The following is a 17,569-nucleotide window of genomic DNA, read 5'->3' as shown; positions in this document are numbered from 1 at the left end:
CTCGAATATTGAAAAGTCTTGCAGTTGAGATCTCTCCATCATCTCACCTTGTATCTGACAGGGGGGAAATGATGGTCATCTACAAGCTTCAAAGCCACATCAAGCGAGCCTAAGCCACAACCTGCCATACAAGATTCAGAGTTGTAGCCAGAGACAAAGATGCCCCTGAGCATGCCTTCAGTCAGTGATACCTCTTCAAAGAATTGGGGACACTTCCTCTAGCAAAAGACTTCAGCTTCTTGCCAATTTTGGAAGAGTTCCAGGAATTGCATTAAGCATTCCAGAGTTGTTGGTCATCCTTAAACCATCACAGGTTGAGACCTCCCTTTTCAAGTTGAGGTTCTCTCTTTTATGTTGGGTGAGACCTCCCTTTCATGGTTGATGGTTTCCCTCTTCAAAACATCAGGAGCACTTCCTCTAGCGGAAGACCTGAGCTTCATGCCAGACTTGGAAGAATTCTGGGAACTGCACTAAGCGTTCCAGTGTTGGTGGTCATCCTTAAACCACCGCCCTTATACCAACATTTCAGAGAGCACATTCAGCGTAGTGTTGCCATGCAATTTTTCACATTTTGTATTAAAACTCTCTTCTTGGACTCATACATACCCCTTCGGATTAAGGGGGGTAATGTTAGACACCTAATCCTCTAAGGGTTGGTGTGGAAGCTGAATAGTCCAAGGAAGTCCAAGAGACCTTGGAATACGAAACCAAAGGTCATATGAATGTACTATAAATGTATATTCTTATCAATAATAGACACACACTCATATTTATCATTTACACTTTGTGTTTGCCATGTATGTGTCTAACAAGATCAAACCCTAATTCATAAAATAATATTTATTTTTAGATTTCCCTCAAATCCTCCTTGAGTTTTCCTTTTGAGTGAATAAAATAGGCCCATGTTGCCACTTTTCATCTTTCTATTTCATGATATCCTTTTAAAACATGCATTTATTATTGATTTGAAGGTTTAACCATGTCGACAATGCCAGATGGAATCTCCTCATACAAAAATCTCTCCTCCAAATATGTAGAAAATGCCTCAAACAAAGTGTTCCCAACCCAAAGCCATCCTCAAAGGTGAAATGCACCTCTAAATATGTGTAAATGACCTTGAACAATGTATGTTTACCCTTAAATATCTCAAAAAGCGACAAATGCCTCTAGATATGTGAAAATGGATTAAACAATTTGTCCTTACCCCCAAAAGCTATCCAAAAAGGGGAACATGCCTCCAAATACATGGAATATGCTTCAAATAATTCATAATGCCCCATAAATTCACTTTATTATGTTTTTTAAATGTCTTCTTGTATAAAATGTACCTCTTAAAGGAGGTACATTCATCATCAAACAACCAAATGCTTTTTTCCCATGAGTGGGATACTCCATATTAAAAGAGCTTTATTTGACCATCCAAATGCCTTCAACATCACATGTCATGATTCTAAGCAAGGCCTTCAATCTTTTTCTTTGTTCACCATGTATCATGCCCCAAGCTTCCTCCAAGGTGGATCATTTGCTCCTCTAGGTTTTTTCTTGACACAAGTCATCCTTTGAACCTCCTACAATGTAGGGCGTGCCCTTTCTGGGGTTGTATTTGGTCCTTATTGTGAAAATTTTTGAATCTAATAAACCAAAAATCCTACTGCAGTAAACCGATGTCATGTCCCTTCTCAAATACATTTGTAACAGGGTGCTGCTACACAATTTTGCACAATTTTGGCTAAGGGAGAGAACCCATTATTTTTGACTTAGGGACTTAGGAAGCAATTCGACTTTATTTGACTACTAGAGGAATGTTGGGACCACCCACATGAGAATTCGAACTGGGCCATTCGAATGGCTTAGAAGGATGTCAAAGAGGTGGATGGAGGGGCCCACATGAGGCAAGGGAGGCCAAAGGAGTTATAAGGAGGAAGCAGTTCTCATTTTGGCTTCATTCTTACATCTTGCTCTCATTTTGGCTTCACTCTTACATCTTGCAATCAAACTTACTTGATTGTTCGCTCTGTTGTTTAGCTGAGTCAAACGATTGTTTAGCCACGAATCTCTCAAGAGAGAGATTCAACCTCTACTTCGGGGGACCTTTCGTGGCCGCCCTACAGAGGCGGTTCCATAAGTATTTCAGGAGTTCTGGGAGTGCGTTACAACACTACCATTCAGCGATAACAGGAAGTGTGTATTTTTGGCTACCTGGAGAATACGCAGGGGGAGTTTGGAGCCATCAGTGATCAAGCATTTGCCAGGAGAGTCAGAGAATTAGGAGAGCAGCAAAAAGCCAACCTTTCTAGGGAGTTCTGGACCCAGCAGAGCCAGCATCCCAACGGTTCGAATTGTTGGGCTTGGGGACTGCGCAAAGGGCCAGTCCAGCACTTTCGTGGAGCTAAGGAGCAGGCGCCATAGGCCAGGAGCCCATCTAGGAAGTCAGGGGATTGATAGCAGAGGTCAACCCAACACTTTGGGGACCATTTCCGGGAGGATTTACAGGCAGATTCCAGCAGGTCGAGTTTAACAGTTGCAGCCGAAGTTGGGCTCCAAGGGGGTCGAATTTCATAAGTCTAAACCAGCCAAAATCCTTCGTGGGTTTCTTTGGGTTTAGGCCAAGGAGTCCAGGCTTAAACGCATATAATATTCTGGGCATAGGAAGTGGACCTTTCAGCCATTTGAACTTCAACTCAGCCAGATTGGGCAGCGCGGTGCAGATTGGTGCAGCAGTTGAACAACCTTCAGTTTGTTGAATTTTCTAACTCTACTTTAGTTTAGAAACCCTTCATGCACTTTTTCTGATTTATTCCTACCTACTTGTTATTTTTCTTTAACAAGTTATTTACAAGGTAAATACTGAAAATAAATACCAGTGCATGCTCAACATATTATAGATCAGCAACTAAAAGAAACAAGAACAAACACACCACATGACACCATTATTTTTGGACCAATGTCCCTGGAAAAACCCAATGTGGGAAAACCGGTGCAGCTATCTGAGGGTTTTCTTATTAAGCAATATCAGAGTACAATCTAGGTGCCGAAACTGGCCTACCCAACAGAGAATTTCCTTAGCAGCTATACCTCACAGTTTGAGAGAAATCTCCTGGCTGAAACCTCGGAAAACCCTTTCGGCAGCTCCTCAACACAAAACTGCTCCTACAACCCCAGCGTCTGCCCAATCTGGATTGCGTCAGCCTCTCCTAGCCCAACGCTGGCCCTGTGTCAGCCTCTCCTAGCCCAGCACTGGCCCTGCGTCAACCTCTCCTAGCCCAGCGCTGGCCCTGCGTCAACCTTCCTTGGCCTGCGTCAGCCCCAGGAGGCCCTGCGTCAGCTCTGGGAGCCTCTGCGTCAGCCACGCTGGCCCCTCTGGTGCTCTGCGCAGCACTTGGCTGCCTCTGTGTGGCCCTGCATGAGCCCTTGCTGGCTCTGTGTCACCCTCCTTGGTTGTTGCGCTGCTCTCCCGGCACAATCTCTGCCTTCTCTGTTCCTCTATACTCAATGCCCCTCAGCTGCTCTCCCAATCACTGATTCTATCTCTCTTAGCAACCCCACTCTAGAGAATAGAATGACTGATCATCTGGTGTGCTCTCCAAGTGACCCTCAAGCCTCCTCTTATACTTTTCCTGTTGACATCTCAACGGCCGAGATTAAATCTCTAATCAACGGCTAAGATTAGATCTGGCTTGATCCATGTCTTTTGGACCACTCTAACACAGATTCATATTAATACACATTAATATTTTATTTTCCCTAAGTTTAGACTTAGGGACTCCATTAAAAATATTAATTATTTTAATATCTCCTGATCTATTTAGAATCTGCCCAAATCCTTTTTAGGTATCGGAGATCTCATGTGCCCCAACCTCTCCACCAAATTTCGTGGCTAGAGCACATCCGATGCGACCCCAAATCAACACAGTTCAGCCATTTTCTCACCTGGGTTTGGTCATGCTTGTCCATTGATACAAGCCCAGGTGCACCATCTTATTATCCATTGTATTTTTCCTTCAGAAAAGTAATAAAATGGCTCAGCGATTCCTTATTTGCAGCATTTTCATGGATGTTTAATGTGTATTTCGTTTTTATATTCTTCTCCATAGATTATTTGCTTTATATCACATGTATTCCTATTTAGGATCATTACTACTGATTTACACTACCTACTTGTATTCTTCATTTAACAAGTTATTTTCGGAAATATTCAGAAAATATAAATGTAAATACACTGCAGCCTACACCTCTATACAGATCAAGTACTGAAAAATAAATGAGACAATCATGCAAAGGACACTTATTTTTGGACTAAATGTCCCCGGAAAAACCCAATGCGGGAAAACCGGTGCAGCAACTCTGAGGGTTTTCTATTATTAAGCAGAAGTTCTGAATACAAATGTTGGTTGCCCTCCTGACAAACCAGTGACAGAGAAATACAATGGTGGAGAACCTGAGTGAGTTTTACCTCACTTCACCCAGCAGAATCTAGCTGATCCGGCAACAAATCTGGCTGGCCCCGGCTACAACTTCGCTGCCCCTTCGCAGTAACTGCGTGGGCCTGTGTGGAGCTCTCTGAGGCTCTGCGTCAACTTTCCTGGCAGTTTCCGACAGCTCCCTGTCTTTCTGCGTGGAAGGCAGCTCTTCCTCTGCGCTGGCCCTCCTAGCTCTGCATCAAGGCTGCGTGGGCCCACACTAGCCCAGCGTCAGCTCTCCCGGCTACTGCGCTGCCTCCACAAGTTTCTCTCCACCTCTCTGTCTGTATTCCCGAACTATCACTACCCCTCAGCTGCAAGATATCCCCAATCGATTTCCCTCCTGAGAACTTCTCACCTCAGAAAATCGATTTCATCAATCTCTGTCAATCTGTGTGTGTGTGTTCTCCCACTGACCCCAAGCCTCCTTTTATAATTTTCCTGTTGAGAAATCAACGGTCGTGATCTAATCTCTAGTCGATGGCTAAGATTAAATTAGACTTGATTCTCGTCTCTTAGAAGCTTCTCACCCATATTTTATTAATACCCATTAATATTTTAATTTTCCTAAGTTTAAACTTAGGAACCCCATTAAAAATATTAATTATTTTAATAAAATACAATCCGGGTGGAATTTCACCAAACAATTTCTGGGTCTTGGAGCTAGAGCACATCCGATACTACCCAAAAATCAACACTCCCTCTTAGCGAGGAATGTGCTCTAGCAATACTTCCCAGCAGAAGTATCACACTGATCCACGGCATCAGTCCTCTACGTTGTTGATGCTCGGCCTGCTACCCTTCATCCACTACGCTGCTGCAATCTGTATTGTTGCCCATGACACTGCTACATCTATACTGCAGTGTTGATTTGGGGTAGCATCAGATGTCCTCTAGCCACGACAATTGGTGGAGATGCTAAGGCACATGAGATCTCCAATACTCAGAAAGGGTTTGCGCGGATTCTAAACAGTTTGGGAGATATTAAAATAATTAATATTTTTAATGGAGTCTAGACTTAGGGAAAATAAAATATTAATGTGAATTAATATAAAACTGTGTTAGAATGGTCCAAAAGACATGGATCAAGCCAGATCTAATCTTAGTCGTTGATTAGGGACTTAATCTCGACCGTTGATTTGTCAACAAGAAAAGTATAAGAGGAGGCTTGAGGGTCACTTAGAGAATACACCAAGAGATCAAGATTTCGAATTTTTGTAGCTGGGTTTGCTGAGAAAGTTGAGAGAGTGATCAGAGTTGCCGCTGAGGGGCAATGAATACAGAAGCAGAGAGGCAGAAATAGCACCGGGAGGATCAGCGCAGTAGCCAGAGAGAGGGACGCAAAAGCAGACAAGGGTTCACGCAGAGCCAGCCAGGAGCTGCGCAGTGCCTCAGAGGGCCAGTGTGGGTGACGCAGAGGGCCAGAGGACTGACGCAGTGCCTCCAGAGGTTGACACAGGCCAAGCCAGAGTGACGCTGGGCCAGAGAGAGGCTGACGCAGTCCCTAGAGGCTGACGCTAGGGTTTCGTGGGGCAGATTGGAGCTGTGGAGCTGCCGGAGTGTTTATCCGAGGTTTCAGCCGGAATATCTGCTTCCGAGTAGAGAGGTACTACTGCCGAGATTTTTCTCTGTTGGGTGAGCCGGATTTGGCACCCAGATTGTATTCTGAAACTGCTTAATAAATCAAACTCTCAGATAGTTGCACCGATTTTCCCGCATTGGGTTTTTCCGGGGACATTAGTCCAAAAACAACAATGTCACTTGTGTGCTTGTTTTTGTTTCCTTCAGTTGATGATCTATAATGTGTTGAGCATGTACTTGTATTTATTTCCAATATTTACATGGTAAATAACTTGTTAATTAACAGAACAAGTAGGTAGGAATAAATCAGTAAAGTACATGAAGGGTTTCTAACAGTTAGGCTTAGAAATTCCAACATGGTATCAGAGGGTGGTTGCAGATCATAGGAGAACTGAGGACATCAGTCGAGTAGAGCAGCAACAGCAGAAAACAGTTGTCCCGAGTGACAGAAGTTGTTCCTAGCAGCAAGGAAGGGGTGACGCAGTGCCTGCGTCATCAAGTTCGAGCCAAGAAGAGGCAGCGCAAAGGCTGAGAAAGGCAAAGACAGCCTCACGCAGAGCCCAGGAGGGCTAACACAGCTGGCTGAGGAGGCTGATTTGCCGATGCCTGGATTGCTCAGAGCCTAGGAGCTCTAATGTTCAGTTTGCTTGGGTTTAGGAGGCTGTGGGTAAGTTTCAAAGTGGCACTAGTGGGGTACTGTAGTCAGAACAGTACCTAACAAAGCAAGGCCAAGGAAGAGGGAGTTGCTAGCGAGGATTTCTAGCCGAGAAATCCGGATCAGTGGTGCAGCTGCACTAACGATCGAAGTGGGGGCATCTTGACATTGGCAGAGGGATTTCCAGGAGGGAAACCGAGGCTTAGAAGGAGTCACATCGAGAACTTCCAGGAGGGAAGTAGAGGAGCAGCGAGATGGGAGTGAACGAGGTAAGAGACCATGACAGACTGGACAGAGCCTCAAATTTCGTAGTCTGGAAGGCCAGAATCTTATCTGTTCTAGACAGGAATCGTGTCAAGCACTTCGCCTTAAGGACGATAGCTATCCCAGTTGACCCAGCTGATAACGACAAGTATGAGGAGGCAATGGCGAGGGCCAAGAGCATCATTCTTGACGGGGTCAAGGACCATGTAGTACCACATATTGCCGAAAAGGACACTGCAAATGAGATGTGGGAGGCCCTAAAGAAATTGTACCAGCGTATTTTTGTGCAGAGAAGGATGTTACTAGAAAATCAGCTGCGATCATACCAGATGCAGAAGGGAGAACAGATCGACCCCTTCCTTGGTCGATTGAAGGAGATCCGGGATCAGCTGACTTCCATAGGGGCCACGTCGGATCAAGAATTGATGGTGAGAACAGCCCTAAACGTAGTCTCAGAAGACTGGGAGGTGTTTGTCTAGAGCATACTGGGCAGGGCGACCCTTCCAGATTGGGAGGAAATGTGCACTGCTCTTCACCAAGAAGAGATCAGAAGGCTGAGCAAGGCAGGAAGCAGCGGCAAGGGGATCAGAATCAAGAAGGAGGAGGAGGTGGATGCTGCCCTAGCATCTGAGGGAAAGCAAGAGAAACGGAAGAAAAAGGACCTCTCAAAGGTCAAATGCTTCCACTGTGGGGAGTTGGGTCATTATGTGACCCAGTGTCCAAGGAAGAAGAGCAAGGGAGAGGCCTCCGAGACCAAGGCTGCACCAGCAAGAGCGGAGAAGGAAGTGGAGACAGATGATAACTATGTCATGAGTGCTCACACGCCACTTGAACGAAAGTGGGGAGACATCGAGCTGTAGTCAGACGGACTACAGGCGATGAGGGGTAGGATCCTCGAGGTACCCAGCCTCTTGGATTATACCTTGCTACGGGAGCCCCAAAGAGAAGTAGTAGTACTGGCGGATGTTAGTAGAGATGGATGCGGATGGAGCAACAGAGGGAGCTATAGTGCAAGATTCCCAGGACAGCGTGAGGCAACAGTGCGAGAAGCACGGGAGTGTTGCACCAGTGCAAGATGGCACAGAGAGGTGTGCAACGGTGCGAGATGCATGGAATAGTTGCAGCAGCACAGAGGTCAGAGAGGGAGCACTTGTCAGTGACAGAGGGAGCTTCAGCATCATGGGTGTCTCTAGCCTGACAGAGATGTCAGAGTTGGGAGATTAGTCACTTCTCAATAACTGAGTTGCAATGCAGCAGTTAGCAGTGGCAGTGCTATGGGCAGCATGATGAGAGGGCTTGCAAAGCAGATGCAGCAGTGATAGTGGCAAAGCCATAAGCAACAACATGGATGCAGAGGGAGCTGCAATACGGATGCAGCAGTGGCAGTGGCAGGGCCATGGGTAGCAGTACAGGATGCAGCAGTGCAGATGATGGGCAGCAGGCCTAGCATCAGCACAGGGACCGATGCCGGATGATCAGGGTGATACTCAGTGAGGAGTATTGCTAGAGCACAGTCCTCGCTAAGAGGGAGTGTTGATTTGGGGTAGCATCGGATGTGCTCTAGCCACGAAAATTGGTGGAAAGGCTAAGGTACATGAGATCTCCAATACCCATAAAGAATTTGGGCAGATTCTAAACAGTTTGGGAGATATTAAAATAATTAATATTTTTAATGGATTCCCTAAGTCTAAACTTAGGGAAAATAAAATATTAATGTGAATTAATATAAAATTGTGTTAGAATGGTCCAAAAGACATGGATCAAGCCAAATGTAATCTTAGTCGTTGATTAGGGACTTAATCTCGATCGTTGATTTGTCAACGAGAAAAGTATAAGAGGAGGCTTGAGGGTCACTTGGAGAATACACCAAGAGATCAAGATTTCGACTTTCTGGGGCTGGGTTTGCTAAGAAAGTTGAGAGAATTATCAGAGTTGCAGCTGAGGGGCAGTGAATATAGAAGCAGAGAGGCAGAGATAGCACCGGGAGGACCAATGCAGTAGCTGGAGAGAGGGACGCGGAAGCAGACAAGGGTTCACGCAGAGCCAACCAGGTGCTGCGCAGTGCCTCAGAGGGCCAACGTGCGTGATGCAGAGGGCCAGAGGACTGATGCAGTGCCTCTAGAGGCTAACGCAAGCCAAGCCAGAGTGACGTTGGGCTAACGCTGGGCCAGAGAGAGGCTGACGCAGTCCCTAGAGGCTGACGATGGGGTTTCGTGGGGTAGATTGGAGCTGTGGAGTTGTGGAGCTGTTTATCCGGGGTTTCAGCCGGAATATCTGCTTCCGAGTAGAGAGGTACTACTGCCAAGATTTTTCTCTATTGGGTGAGCTGAATTTGGCACCCAGATTGTATTCTGAAACTGCTTAATAAATCAAACCCTCAGATAGTTGCACCTGTTTTCCCGCATTGGGTTTTTTCCGGGGACATTAGTCCAAAAACAATGGTGTCACTTGTGTGCTTGTTTTTGTTTCCTTCAGTTGATGATCTGTAATGTGTTGAGCATGTACTTGTATTTATTTCCAGTATTTACATGGTAAATAACTTGTTAATTAACAGAACAAGTAGGTAGGAATAAATCAGTAAAGTACATGAAGGATTTCTAACAGTTAGTCTTAGAAATTCCAACATGCAACTCCCTCTCAATATGCTGCATCATGCTGCCCATAATGCTGCGACTGCTAACTGTTGCATTGCAACTCAGTCGCTGAGAAGTAAGCAACTAGAAATCCACCCAAAAGCTGACGTGCTGGTTAGTCTAGATGCCCTGTGCTGCTGAAGCTACTTTTGCTGCTAATCTGTGCTGACCCTCTGATGCTACTGCGTTGATGTTGTATTTGCTTTGTGCCCCCCGCACTACTACAACACTCCACTACGCTGCTTCAAACTTTGGCACTCTAGCTCTGCCACTGTCGCTCCATCATCCCTCGCACCCACTGACTCTCGTCAATCTGCTATTGTCATTAAGGGCACCCGTAGCCATAGGTGATGCAAGAGTTTGGGCACCTGAAGGATCCTGCCTCCATGTAGTCCTCTCGACTACAGCTCAATATCACCCCACCTCTTCTCTAGAGGTGCATGAGCACTCATGGCACAATCCTCATCATCATCCTCTTTGTCATCTTTCGCTAAAGCAGCCTTTGAGTCAGACTTCTCTTCCTTGCCCTTCTTCCAAGGGCACTAAGTGGCGAAATGACCCAGTTCTCCACATCTGAAGCATCTGACTTTGGATATATCTTTCTTTTTCCTCTTTTGTTGCCTTGTTGTCCCGCTAATGCGAGAGCTACACCCTCCTCTTCCTCCATTCTTGACTCTGATCCCTTTGTTGCTGCTTCCTGCCTTGGTCAACCGTCTAATCTCTTCTTGTCGAAGAGTTTCCCACATCTCCTCCCAACTGGGGAGAGAAGCCCTACCCAAGATGCTTTGGACAAAGGTTTCTTAGTCTTCAGTGACTGCATTCAAAACTGTCCTAACCATGAATTCAAGATCTGGTGTAGACGCTACAAAAGTTAGCTGGTATCGGATCCCTTGCAACCTAAGAAGGAAGGGATCAATTTCTTCTCCCTTTTGCACTTGATACTGTCTCAGCTAACTCTCAAGCAACATCTTTTGTTGAACAGAAGTTCCCTCGTACAAAGTGGTCAAGGCCTCCCACATTTCCCTTGTTGTGTCCTTCTCAGCAATATGTGGGATCACATGATCCTTGACCCCATCTAAGATCATGCACTTTGCTTTTGCCTGAGCCTCCTTGTACTTCTTGAGAGGATCAACATCAACCATAATAGCAACCGTCTTAATCCTAGATGTGATTTTTGTCCAAAACTGTGAGGGATCCTAGCCTGCCAGATGAAAAAGTTGGATGCTCCATCCAACTTGTCTTGATCCCTCAATCCATTAACTGCCATCTCTGCTCAAATGAGTGTCGAACAGGTTCTCTTCTCCCTCTTTCGTTGCTGCCCCAGCAAAACTCGGATCTGGATTTCTTTGGTGCTAGAAATCCTCTAAGGAACAAGCTCCCTCTGAAATTCGATTTCCTTCACGGAAATCCTTCTGCCAACAACTGTCGAACCACCCCTCTGATCTCTCTTTGCTGTTGCTCAGCACTGGATCTAGATTTCTTGGCAAGAAATATTCTGAGGAATTGATTCCCTCTACTTTGCTTCTACCCCACTAGGTATTGTTCTGCACCAACAGAATCAACACCCCACCAACAACTCTAGATGAAATATGCGCTGCACCTCTAGCCCCGACAACTGGAAAACCGAGACTCAACAGTCTCTGCGCTGGCCCAGCAATCACTGTGTTGCTCTCTGCAGCTACAGCGTCACACAAACAGGCTGACGCAGGCTCTGCATGAGCCTCCCTTGGTGACTGTGTCACCCCTCCTTTGCTCTCTCGGCTAAAAACTGCGTTGTCTCTCAGGACAACTGTCTTCAACACAGATTATCCTTTGTCCTTTTGTTGATGGCTTCAATCCTCCTTGATTTGCAATTGCTTTGATACCATGTGAAAATTTCTGAATCTAATAAACCAGAAATCCTACTGCAGTAAACTGATTTACATTACCTACTTGTATTCTTCATTTAACAAGTTATTTTCAGAAATATTCAGAAAATATAAATGTAAATACACTGCAGCCTACACCTTTATATAGATCAAGTACTGAATACGAATGTTGGTTTCCCTCCCGACAAACCAGTGACAAAGGAATACAATGGTGGAGAACCTGAGTGAGTTTTACCTCACTTCACCGAACAGAATTCGGCTGATCCGGCAACAAATCTGGTTGTCCCCGCTACAACTTCGTTGCCCCTTCGCAGTAACTGTGTGGCCCTGCGTGGAGCTCTCTAAGGCTCTGCGTCAGCGTTACTGCACACTGTGTCAGCTTTCCCAGCGGTTCCAACAATTTTCGGCAACTCCCCGGATTTCTACATGGAAGGCAGCTCTTCCTCTGTGTTGGCCCTCCTAGCTCTGCGTCAAGGCTACGTCAGCCCAGACTGGCCCAGCGTCAAGGCTGCGTGGGCCTAGACTGGCCCAGTGTCAGCGCTCCCGGCTACTACGCTGCCTCCACAAGTTTCTCTCTGCTCCTCTGTCTGTATTCTCGAACTATCACTGCCCCTCAACTGCAAGATCTCCCCAATCGATTTCCCTCCTAAGAACTTCTCACCTCAGAAAATCGATTTCCTCAATCTCTCTGTGTGTGTTCTCCAACTGACCCCAAGCCTCCTTTTATACTTTTCCTGTTGAGAAATCAACGGTCGTGATCTAATCTCTAATCAACGGCTAAGATTAAATTAGACTTGATCCTCATCTCTTAGAAGTTTGTCACCCATATTTTTATTAATACCCATTAATATTTTAATTTTCCTAAGTTTAGACTTAGGAACCCCATTAAAAATATTAATTATTTTAATAAAATACAATCTGGGTGGAATTTCACCAAACGATTTTTGGGTCTTGGAGATCTCATGTGCTCTAGCCCCTCCACAAAATTTCAGAACTAGAACACATCTGATGCTACCCAAAAATAAACACTTACCTCACCATAAATCATAGCTTGGACACTCGTTGAGATAGGGTGTTCATCCTCTAGGCTTTGCTTGCTCGCTTGCATTCTCTATCTATGTGGTCTACCGTCCTAAGTGTAACCAGAGAACAAGGCTCATCAAAAATGATGTAGCAAACAATCTTGCAAGCCACATAACTATGCCTGCAAATCAATGTCAAATGTACCTGCATGGAACCTCATGGTGAAGCATCTCTAGAAAAGTCTCCATTAGTACCAATTTGGATTTATAAAACAAGCCATTTGTATTAGTTTATTTTTTGAGACATCCATTCAAGGAGACCCTCAATAGAAGATGGCGTACAAAGGATCATGAAAAAGAAATGAATCATATAGTTAAACCATAGGATGGGAGAATAAGGCCTCTTGCTAGGAAAGGATCTTTGCTTGGACATTTGTCTAGGTCTAACAATCAAGGCTTGGTTTTCTAAGGCTAGCCACACAAATGCATATTGTAGGCATAGAGGCATTGAGATAGTTCAACACATATATTGGAATTGTGGGAGTGTTAGAGCTTCTTGGGATTTGATTCGAACCTTCTTGAACCATATGATTTAGAAGAATTTTATGCGATAGGATGCTTTGCTAGGGAACTTTGATGCAGTTGCATTGCATTAGAATAGCGTGTTTAGACTCTGTTTGGAGGCTGAAAAACGTAATTTTGTTTTCAATAGCTCACAGTTTTCCTTAAATTCTTTTTGTGACTCGATGCATGTTGATCTCAAGACCCAACTTAAGAAGGATTTATGAAAATTGGATTAGTACATCTGGGTCCATCTAGAGGGATTGCCTCTAATGCTGTGACGGGCCAATTTAATAAAACATGCCTTTTATATCAGTTTTCTCTTTTAAGACATCCATTCAAGGAGATCCTCAACAGAAGATGGAGTGCAGAGGATGAAGAAAGGAAATGAACTGTACAGTTATGCACAACATTCGATAATACAGTCTCTTACTGGTTGAGGACCTTCAATGGATGTTGTTCTACTAAGGTCTAGCATTGAAGGCAAGGTTTGCTAAGGCTAGCCATACAAATGCATATTGTCCACATTGTGGACTCGTTGAGATAGTTCATGTCATTTTAATGGATGTTGTTCTACCAAGGTCTAGCATTGAAGGCTAGGTTTGCTAAGGCTAGCCACACAAATGCATATTGTCCACATTGTGGACTTGTTGAGATAGTTCATGTCATTTTTTGAAAGTGCAGATGCACTAGAGAATGTGGGGATTTTATTTGCACCTCCTACAGCCATATCCTTTACAGGCTTTTTATGTGGAAGGATGCTTTGTTAGGGGATTTTGAAGTGGTCGTTCCATCTCACTTTCAAGGAGTCTGGATTGCAATAGACTAGTTTTTTGATACTCCATTTATAGGCAGAGATGTAACACTGTTTTCAATAGTTTGCAGTTTTCTTTAGATGATTTTCATGAGTTGATGTATACTGATCTTAAGCCCCAGTTTATAGCTAAGGGTGCTCATCTTAGAAAATATGCTAAGGATTGTGACTGTCAATCCCAATCTCTCGTAGGGACCTTCGTGCTGTCCTTTAAATAGATATGCGCTGATTGGTGCTCTGTATTTTATTGTTCATATAAGCTGCCTTATTTCAAAAATAAAAGTAGGTACTAAAAACTTTAACCATAAACATCACTATACAAAAATTAATGAACAAAAATAGCAACTACTGGTTAAATCTTCAAGATTTTATTCCTATACAATTTCAACCTCTCTAACACTATCAATCCAAACTTCTGATAGCTATGAAGACAAAGATGTGTGCACAAGCACATGCTTGTAGCACAGTATAATGGGAGGGAAGAGGACCTGAAGGGCTTTGACTCCCACAGCAAAAACTACCACATCTGCCTCGTACAGCTCTGTATCTCCATGTTCATTCACTGCATTTTCCAAGCAGATTTGAAGATTCATATCAGCTCAATGAAAAGAAAATTCTTCCAGCATTTCAGATGTCGTATCACCAAAAAAGAGCAGTGTATCTTCATACTCAACACTTCATGTAAAGAAGGTCTTTTACATAGAATAAAATTTAAATACTTTCCAACAATTAAATAACGGCCAAAGTGAAATAATGTGTATTGTTGTCTTTTATAGATTCAAACTGAGTGGCCAATGCCTAGCCTAGTTGGCCAAGCATTCCACTGTTTTTGGGTACTATTTGCCATGTCATATCCTGTTATATGCTCTATTAGCTCCATGTGTCCAAATCTCTGCCACATCACCCTGGTCAAAACCCCATAATCATGGTCAAACTAAGGATCTCTAGCACCCTTGAGGAAGTGCAAAAACCAAAACATGGGTTTGTTCCTCTCATTAAGTAGACCATTTGATTGTAATTCATGTCCAAAACACCTCAACACTCCACCTGTTTGTCCCTTGGAAACATGTGCCACTTGTTTGACAAGCTTTGTCCAATTAGATCTTGAGCATGCCACCTCTAATTGGAAAAATTCCATGTGGCATGTCATCCTCTCACCAAGCTCTGTAATCTGAGACCATGTTGACTTTTTTATTTCTAGGACCACTTTGCATTGGAAAACATAAATTACCTTGGGAAGTGCGAAATGTTGCTGACTATGAGACCGCAATGTCTAAGAAGCATCCAATAATACTATACCAAAGCCAAGGCTACCTACGAACTCAATAGACTCATAACCATGTGGAAAGACATAAGCGCACCTAACATGGGTTGGACTGGCCCCTACAAAGTGAAGGCTCCTCTCGAACCATGAGTCCTCATATAAGCCCATCAAATGTCCCCAATCCTATCGAAGATGAAGGAAACATCAATAAACTCAAAGGGACCAACCATAATCGCAAGCTCTCATACAAATTGATATGTGCAGGAGTCAGATAAAAATGTGGAATCCTCACACACAAGGAAGTTGAAGAATGCAACTACAAAAGAGACTGCCACAATTGTACATGTAATCTACTTATTACGTATAAGTACAAAATTAATGGAGAGTGATTGTCATTGACCAAATCTTCTGTGCGATGCACAAATAAATAATACAAAGTTAAGTGAGTGATCATCTTTAAGCAGGTCACCTATGATATACTTTACAACCAGGCAGGTGAGAGAAAAAATACAAAAGGATAAAATACAAATATAATACACATAAATTAATGGAGAGTGATTGTCATTGACCAAATCTTCTGTGCGATGCACAAATAAATAATACAAAGTTAAGTGAGTGATCATCTTTAAGCAGGTCACCTATGATATACTTTACAACGAGGCAGGTGAGAGAAAAAATACAAAAGGATAAAATACAAATATAATACACATTTGGATGGGAATAAAACAAAGTCTCAACAATAATGTCAAATGTTTGGCATTAAAACAACCTTGGAAACGTAACATTCATATGCAATGCTATTTGTAGCCACAAGTTATGATGAGGTGCTGGCAGCTGCATGTTCAGAAAGCAGGAAGGATTCAAGGAAAAGATATTAGAATGCAACAGAATCAAAAAGTATTTTGTTGTAAAAAATGAAGTAACTGAGAACATACTTGCACACAATGTATTTAAACAACACAAGCATATTTTCTACACAAGATAAAGTACACATTACACAATAAATATCAAGATACCTGCTGAAACAGATGTGACTCTGTTAGAATCGCTGCACAGTACTACATCCTGTACATACTTTCCCCCAAGTATTCTTCCGCCTAATTTTTCAATTGCTTGAATCCAAGGCATAAATATGAGTTCTGCAACAGGCCCCTTGCACCAGCAAACATCAAAATCTTGTTGGTGGCCTAATGCATAATAATATAAAGTTCCCAAAGCTGCCGCAGCTGCAAACAACAAAATTGCACCTATTTAAACCATGTAGCTCAAAGAAAGCTAAATGGGGGAGATGTCAACTACCCTCCATAGCTGTCTCCATGAATATCAATAATATTTGATGTGTTTTTGATATACCTGAGAGGTGTTCTGGAGGAGCAAATAAAGTAACCAAAAGAAATGGCTCCAAAAAGTCACAATAAAGTTGTCTTGATATGCCTCCCTCACGAAGAAGTTGTCTTGCAGTCATTAGGTCATATGACATGTAAGCATTCTCATCCTGAGTAACATTTAGGAATGCTCCAATCATCAAGATAATAATGGTAATAAAAAATACCTCAGCATCATCTCTTCCATATGAAAAACCATGTTATGAAAATGTCAAGACTCGAGACTCCCTTGAAAAAGGCTTGTACAATTGGATTTCAGTGAAATCCTCACCATGAATTCAAAGAAAAGAGAATTTGAACTTTTAGCGGTGTTCATAATGTCAAGCAGACCATGGAACCCATAAAAATTGATTAGAAAAAATGAAATTATATTAAAGAAGTTTTAAACATAAATGAAATGAAGGAAGAAAAAGAGGAAAGTTAAATCATGACAGCTAACATTACGAAAGAGAAGAAAGAGAATAACTAAAGGAAACCAAAGAAAGACACATTAGTCCTTCAGATATTTGAGAAAGACAAAAAATAAAAGACATCTTACCACATCATATTCTACAAGTGCTTTGACAAGTGGGAAAGCTGAGAGACGGTCCAACAATGAAAGAGACCTAATTAAAAATGCAAGGCAATGAGTGAATTTCCATCTCATCTAGCTACAGTCAAGAATCAAGATCAATATCCAGAGTGTAACTACATATTTGGCATCTTTGCATTCACTTTGGAAAAATATGAAATTAGTTGTCACTTCAGAAACTTAAAAAGAACTGCTTGCAAACAAATTATTAAATAATTCACATTCGCCTTTAATTACTATAGCATACACATGATTTCCAAGAGCAACTGTTAGAGTGCAGTCTTATTATAAACATAATGGAATGGTAATAAAGGGTATTTAGAGAATCAAAAGTCAGTAATGTACATTTCAAGTGCATATCATACAAAACAGTTTATCAATTGGCTAGGCTATAAAGCACAGAGTGCCTTTCAAGTAACTTTCCTACCTGAAGGGTTCCAAGAAATTCTTGTCAATTTAGCAAGAAGATTGACATTGTATTTTCCAGTTGT

General features: G+C 43.0%; 1 protein-coding gene across 1 annotated transcript in view; it reads right to left on the bottom strand.

Annotated features, from left to right (window-relative positions):
• Window positions 1-17,569, bottom strand: part of LOC149160061 (uncharacterized) — a 208,047-nt gene that overhangs the window by 91,536 nt on the left and 98,942 nt on the right. Inside the window, exons 4-7 of the mRNA XM_089436603.1 lie at window positions 17,046-17,112; window positions 16,476-16,617; window positions 16,139-16,348; window positions 14,347-14,420 (exon numbers count right to left, since the gene is read on the bottom strand). Coding sequence (XP_089292729.1) covers window positions 14,347-14,420; window positions 16,139-16,348; window positions 16,476-16,617; window positions 17,046-17,112 — 493 coding nt within the window. The remainder of the gene's footprint in view (window positions 1-14,346; window positions 14,421-16,138; window positions 16,349-16,475; window positions 16,618-17,045; window positions 17,113-17,569) is intronic.

This window comes from Pinus tabuliformis, chromosome 5_2 (assembly GCF_031772625.1).
Source record: "Pinus tabuliformis cultivar Carrire ecotype Pingquan chromosome 5_2, CPIR1, whole genome shotgun sequence".
NCBI lineage: Eukaryota > Viridiplantae > Streptophyta > Pinopsida > Pinales > Pinaceae > Pinus > Pinus tabuliformis.
This window is presented reverse-complemented; position numbering and strand designations above follow the sequence as displayed.